At 34.7% G+C, this 7,187-nt stretch overlaps 1 protein-coding gene across 1 annotated transcript; it reads right to left on the bottom strand.

Moving 5' to 3' along the window:
- Positions 1-209: 209 nt before the first annotated feature.
- On the bottom strand, positions 210-1,053 carry LOC139841725 (uncharacterized). The gene is made up of 2 exons (XM_071831930.1): positions 771-1,053; positions 210-334 (listed from the first exon to the last, which is right to left on the bottom strand). Exons 1-2 carry the CDS (start codon positions 1,051-1,053, stop codon positions 210-212), a joined length of 408 nt encoding a protein of 135 aa, XP_071688031.1.
- Between the last annotated feature and the right edge of the window lie 6,134 nt (positions 1,054-7,187).

Here is a 7,187-nt window from a genome sequence, read left to right as displayed (position 1 = left end):
TTGTAATACATAAGTACAAAACATACTTCTTTGTTTCTTGGGTGGATAAGTAGTTTCAACTATTGGGCGTTTGCCAGCACGCTTTGAGCATTTTGAGGTTTTCTTTAAGATAGACGGACAAGGGGTGAATTCATTAATTTCCAGCTCAGGTGATGGTTGTTCACCACCACTACCTTCGCCTCCTTATTCCGCTCCGAGCTTTTGATTTGCTACTCAAATTCAGCATCCTTGGCTTTCTCAGCCTCAACTTCTTTTGCAGTTTTTTCCCTTTCTGACACAATAACGTTGTCAAGGTTGGCTTTATTAAAAGTTTTATAAACCCTCATTTCTCCTTCTGCATAAGGTAAACACAAATACAAGCAGAAAAAGCATACATAAGAATACATATAACTCATGTTGACAAAATAAAAGCATAACATATTCATAAGGGAGCCTACCATGGCCTGCCCAATGTTTTTTTATTTTGGGTAAAGGGTTACCCCGGCGAAAATTTTATTAAAAATAATAAAAGAATAAAAGTTACAAGGAAGCACTGGAGCTATAAGCATGCCTTAAAGCTACAAAACTAACACCGTGCACTAAGCCACAAGAAGCTTATAACCACGAACAACCAATAAACAAACAAAACAAACCCAACACCTATTAATCTATCTTCCACGCAATCTTCAACTGCATAACTTGTCTAGACTCCTTGAAACGAACCGATAACAACTTTAGCCGAACAGTGGAGCAAATATCTTCGAATAGTCTATCAGTTGAACGGTGTTTACTTTTAAAAATCCTGCTATTCCGTTCTTGCCAAATAAAGTAAACACAAGCAGCAAACATGAGTTTCGAAACAACAACATAAGCACTATTAATCGGGCCCGTAGCTAACTCATTTGAAATCAGCATCCAATCAGTATGAGTAGCAATAGCAGACAGCAGCAAAACCTTTTGCCAAACATCACGAGAGAAGCTGCACTCAAAAAATAAGTGCGCTAGCGAATCAGAACAAACGCCACACAATGGACACACAAGCACTTGATTATTACTAATTTCCCAATCCTTCATCTTATATTGAGTCTTCAATTTTCCTCTCATAAGTAACCATACAATGAAGGCATGACGAGGAATACATTACGAAAACCAAACAACTAGAAACCAGTTAACTTTTACGCCTCTTGGACGAATATCCTCATAGATTTGGATATTTTTGGTACCAAACTAAAGGCCACTTCCATTGACCATTAGTAATTATATCGTTAACAGTGGAGTAGCCATGGAAGCCGGCACTGAAATGTCCCGTTCTTATTGATTAAAAACGTTCCATATTAATTGATTTCGTTGCGAGGTTTTGACCTCTATATGAGACGTTTTTCAAAGACTGCATTCATTTTAAAACAAACCATAACCTTTATTTCATCAATAAAGGTTTAAAAAAAACTTTACGTAGATTATCAAATAATGATAATCTAAAATATCCTGTTTACACACGACCATTACATAACGGTTTACAATACAAATATGTTACAACAAAATAAGTTTCTTGAATGCAGTTTTTACACAATATCATACAAACATGGACTCCAAATCTCGTCCTTATTTAAGTATGCGACAGCGGAAGCTCTTAATAATCACCTGAGAATAAACATGCTTAAAACGTCAACAAAAATGTTAGTGAGTTATAGGTTTAACCTATATATATCAAATCATAATAATAGACCACAAGATTTCATATTTCAATACACATCCCATACATAGAGATAAAAGTCATTCATATGGTGAACACCTGGTAACCGACATTAACAAGATGCATATATAAGAATATCCCCATCATTCCGGGACACCCTTCGGATATGATATAAATTTCGAAGTACTAAAGCATCCGGTACTTTGGATGGGGCTTGTTGGGCCCGATAGATCTATCTTTAGGATTCGCGTCAATTAGGGTGTCTGTTCCCTAATTCTTATATTACCAGACTTAATAAAAAGGGGCATATTCGATTTCGATAATTCAACCATAGAATGTAGTTTCACGTACTTGTGTCTATTTTGTAAATCATTTATAAAACCTGCATGTATTCTCATCCCAAAAATATTAGATTTTAAAAGTTTGACTATAACTCACTTTCACAGATTTTTACTTCGTCGGGAAGTAAGACTTGGCCACTGGTTGATTCACGAATAACAATATATACATATATATCAAAGTATGTTCAAAATATATTTACAACACTTTTAATATATTTTTATGTTTTAAGTTTATTAAGTCAGTTGTCCTCGTTAGTAACCTACAACTAGTTGTCCACAATTAGATGTACAGAAATAAATCGATAAATATTATCTTGAATCAATCCACGACCCAGTGTATACGTATCTCAGTATTGATCACAACTCAAACTATATATATTTTGGAATCAACCTCAACCCTGTATAGCTAACTCCAACATTCACATATAGAGTGTCTATGGTTGTTCCGAAATATATATAGATGTGTCGACATGATAGGTCGAAACATTGTATACGTGTCTATGGTATCTCAAGATTACATAATATACAATACAAGTTGATTAAGTTATGGTTGGAATAGATTTGTTACCAATTTTCACGTAGCTAAAATGAGAAAAATTATCCAATCTTGTTTTACCCATAACTTCTTCATTTTAAATCCGTTTTGAGTGAACCAAATTGCTATGGTTTCATATTGAACTCTATTTTATGAATCTAAATAGAAAAAGTATAGGTTTATAGTCGGAAAAATAAGTTACAAGTCGTTTTTGTAAAGGTAGTCATTTCAGTCGAAAGAACGACGTCTAGATGACCATTTTAGAAAACATACTTCCACTTTGAGTTTAACCATAATTTTTGGATATAGTTTCATGTTCATAATAAAAATCATTTTCTCAGAATAACAACTTTTAAATCAAAGTTTATCATAGTTTTTAATTAACTAACCTAAAACAGCCCGCGGTGTTACTACGACGGCGTAAATCCGGTTTTACGGTGTTTTTCGTGTTTCCAGGTTTTAAATCATTAAGTTAGCATATCATATAGATATATAACATGTGTTTAGTTGATTTTAAAAGTCAAGTTAGAAGGATTAACTTTTGTTTGCGAACAAGTTTAGAATTAACTAAACTATGTTCTAGTGATTACAAGTTTAAACCTTCGAATAAGATAGCTTTATATGTATGAATCGAATGATGTTATGAACATCATTACTACCTTAAGTTCCTTGGATAAACCTACTGGAAAATTGAAAAATGGATCTAGCTTCAACGGATCCTTGGATGGCTCGAAGTTCTTGAAGCAGAATCATGACACGAAAACAAGTTCAAGTAAGATCATCACTTGAAATAAGATTGTTATAGTTATAGAAATTGAACCAAAGTTTGAATATGATTATTACCTTGTATTAGAATGATAACCTACTGTAAGAAACAAAGATTTCTTGAGGTTGGATGATCACCTTACAAGATTGGAAGTGAGCTAGCAAACTTGAAAGTATTCTTGATTTTATGTAACTAGAACTTGTAAAATATATGAAGAACACTTAGAACTTGAAGATAGAACTTGAGAGAGATCAATTAGATGAAGAAAATTGAAGAATGAAAGTGTTTGTAGGTGTTTTTGGTCGTTGGTGTATGGATTAGATATAAAGGATATGTAATTTTGTTTTCATGTAAATAAGTCATGAATGATTACTCATATTTTTGTAATTTTATGAGATATTTCATGCTAGTTGCCAAATGATGGTTCCCACATGTGTTAGGTGACTCACATGGGCTGCTAAGAGCTGATCATTGGAGTGTATATACCAATAGTACATACATCTAAAAGCTGTGTATTGTACGAGTACGAATACGGGTGCATACGAGTAGAATTGTTGATGAAACTGAACGAGGATGTAATTGTAAGCATTTTGGTTAAGTAGAAGTATTTTGATAAGTGTCTTAAAGTCTTTCAAAAGTGTATGAATACATATTAAAACACTACATGTATATACATTTTAACTGAGTCGTTAAGTCATCGTTAGTCGTTACATGTAAATGTTGTTTTGAAACCTTTAGGTTAACGATCTTGTTGAATGTTGTTAACCCATTGTTTATTATAAAAAATGAGATGTTAAATTATTATATTATCATGATATTATGATATATAACATATCTTAGTACGATGTATATACAGTTAAATGTCGTTACAACGATAATCGTTACATATATGTCTCGTTTCGAAATCATTAAGTTAGTAGTCTTATTTTTACATATGTATTTCATTGTTAATACACTTAATAATATATTTACTTATCATTTAACATAATTAACCAAGTGTATCAATATCTTAATATGATTCATATGTACCTAGTAAGACGTGTTACAACGATAATCGTTATATATATCGTTTTCGAGTTTCTTAAATTAATAGTCTCATTTTTATGTATATAACTCATTGTTAAAATACCTAATGAGATACATACTTATAATAAAAACATGTTAACTATATATATAACCATATATATGTCATTGTATAGTTTTTACAAGTTTTAACGTTCGTGAATCACCGGTCAACTTGGGTGGTCAATTGTCTATATGAAACATATTTCAATTAATCAAGTCTTAACAAGTTTGATTGCTTAACATGTTGGAAACATTTAATCATGTAAATATCAATCTCAATTAATATATATAAACATGTAAAAGTTCGGGTCACTACAGTACCTACCCGTTAAATAAATTTCGTCCCGAAATTTTAAGCTGTTGAAGGTGTTGTCGAATCTTCTGGAAATAGATGCGGGTATTTCTTCTTCATCTGATCTTCATGCTCCCAGGTGAACTCGGGTCCTCTACGAGCATTCCATCGAACCTTAACAATTGGTATCTTGTTTTGCTTAAGTCTTTTAACCTCACGATCCATTATTTCGACGGGTTCTTCGATGAATTGAAGTTTTTCGTTGATTTGGATTTCATCTAACGGAATAGTGAGATCTTCTTTAGCAAAACATTTCTTCAAATTCGAGACGTGGAAAGTGTTATGTACAGCCGCGAGTTGTTGAGGTAACTCAAGTCGGTAAGCTACTGGTCCGACACGATCAATAATCTTGAATGGTCCAATATACCTTGGATTTAATTTCCCTCGTTTACCAAATCGAACAATGCCTTTCCAAGGTGCAACTTTAAGCATGACCATCTCTCCAATTTCAAATTCTATATCTTTTCTTTTAATGTCAGCGTAGCTCTTTTGTCGACTTTGGGCGGTTTTCAACCGTTGTTGAATTTGGATGATCTTCTCGGTAGTTTCTTGTATAATCTCCGGACCCGTAATCTGTCTATCCCCCACTTCACTCCAACAAATCAGAGACCTGCACTTTCTACCATAAAGTGCTTCAAACGGCGCCATCTCAATGCTTGAATGGTAGCTGTTGTTGTAGGAAAATTCTGCTAACGGTAGATGTCGATCCCAACTGTTTCCGAAATCAATAACACATGCTCGTAGCATGTCTTCAAGCGTTTGTATCGTCCTTTCGCTCTGCCAATTAGTTTGTGGATGATAGGCAGTACTCATGTCTAGACGAGTTCCTAATGCTTGCTGTAATGTCTGCCAGAATCTTGAAATAAATCTGCCATCCCTATCAGAGATAATAGAGATTGGTATTCCATGTCTGGAGACGACTTCCTTCAAATACAGTCGTGCTAACTTCTCCATCTTGTCAGCTTCTCTTATTGGCAGGAAGTGTGCTGATTTGGTGAGAGGATCAACTATTACCCAAATAGTATCAAAACCACTTGCAGTCCTTGGCAATTTAGTGATGAAATTCATGGTAATGTTTTCCCATTTCCATTCCGGGATTTCGGGTTGTTGAAGTAGACCTGATGGTTTCTGATGCTCAGCTTTGACCTTAGAACACGTCAAACATTCTCCTACGTATTTAGCAACATCGGCTTTCATACCCGGCCACCAAAAATGTTTCTTGAGATCCTTGTACATCTTCCCCGTTCCAGGATGTATTGAGTATCTGGTTTTATGAGCTTCTCTAAGTACCATTTCTCTCATATCTCCAAATTTTGGTACCCAAATCCTTTCAGCCCTATACCGGGTTCCGTCTTCCTGAATATTAAGATGCTTCTCCGATCCTTTGGGTATTATGTCCTTTAAATTTCCCTCTTTTAAAACTCCTTGTTGCGCCTCCTTTATTTGAGTAGTAAGGTTATTATGAATCATTATATTCATAGATTTTACTCGAATGGGTTCTCTGTCCTTCCTGCACAAGGCATCGGCTACCACATTTGCCTTTCCCGGGTGGTAACGAATCTCAAAGTCGTAATCATTCAACAATTCAATCCACCTACGCTGCCTCATATTCAGTTGTTTCTGATTAAATATGTGTTGAAGACTTTTGTGGTCGGTATATATAATACTTTTGACCCCATATAAGTAGTGCCTCCAAGTCTTTAATGCAAAAACAACCGCTCCTAATTCCAAATCATGCGTCGTATAATTTTGTTCATGAATCTTCAATTGTCTAGACGCATAAGCAATCACCTTCGTTCGTTGCATTAATACACAACCGAGACCTTGCTTTGATGCGTCACAATAAATCACAAAATCATCATTCCCTTCAGGCAATGACAATATAGGTGCCGTAGTTAGCTTTTTCTTCAATAACTGAAACGCTTTCTCTTGTTCATCATTCCATTCAAATTTCTTCCCTTTATGCGTTAATGCAGTCAAGGGTTTTACTATTCTGGAAAAATCTTAGATGAACCTTCTGTAGTAACCAGCTAGTCCTAAAAACTGGCGTATGTGTTTCGGAGTTTTCGGGGTTTCCCACTTTTCAACAGTTTCTATCTTTGCCGGATCCACCTTAATACCTTCTTTGTTCACTATGTGACCGAGGAATTGAACTTCTTCCAACCAAAATGCACACTTTGAAAACTTAGCTTACAATTCTTCTTTCCTCAATACTTCTAACACCTTTCTCAAATGTTCACCGTGTTCTTGGTCATTCTTTGAGTAAATAAGTATGTCATAAATGAAAACAATGACAAACTTGTCAAGGTATGGTCCACACACTCGGTTCATAAGGTCCATGAACACAGCTGGTGCATTAGTTAAACCAAACGGCATGACCATAAACTCGTAATGACCATAACGTGTTCTGAAAGCAGTCTTTGGAATATCATCTTCTTTCACCCGCATTTGATGAT

This window comes from Rutidosis leptorrhynchoides, chromosome 4 (assembly GCF_046630445.1).
Source record: "Rutidosis leptorrhynchoides isolate AG116_Rl617_1_P2 chromosome 4, CSIRO_AGI_Rlap_v1, whole genome shotgun sequence".
Taxonomy (NCBI): Eukaryota; Viridiplantae; Streptophyta; class Magnoliopsida; order Asterales; family Asteraceae; genus Rutidosis; species Rutidosis leptorrhynchoides.
Note: the sequence above shows the minus strand (reverse complement) of the source record. Positions and strands in the feature narration are given on the sequence as shown.

Coding starts and splice junctions, on each gene's coding strand:
- LOC139841725 (XM_071831930.1), bottom strand. CDS start 1,053: ATGAAGGATTGGGAAATTAGTAATAATCAAGTGCTTGTGTGTCCATTG. Junction 335..770: donor GAATAGCAGGATTTTTAAAA/GTAAACACCGTT, acceptor TACCTTATGCAG/AAGGAGAAATGAGGGTTTAT.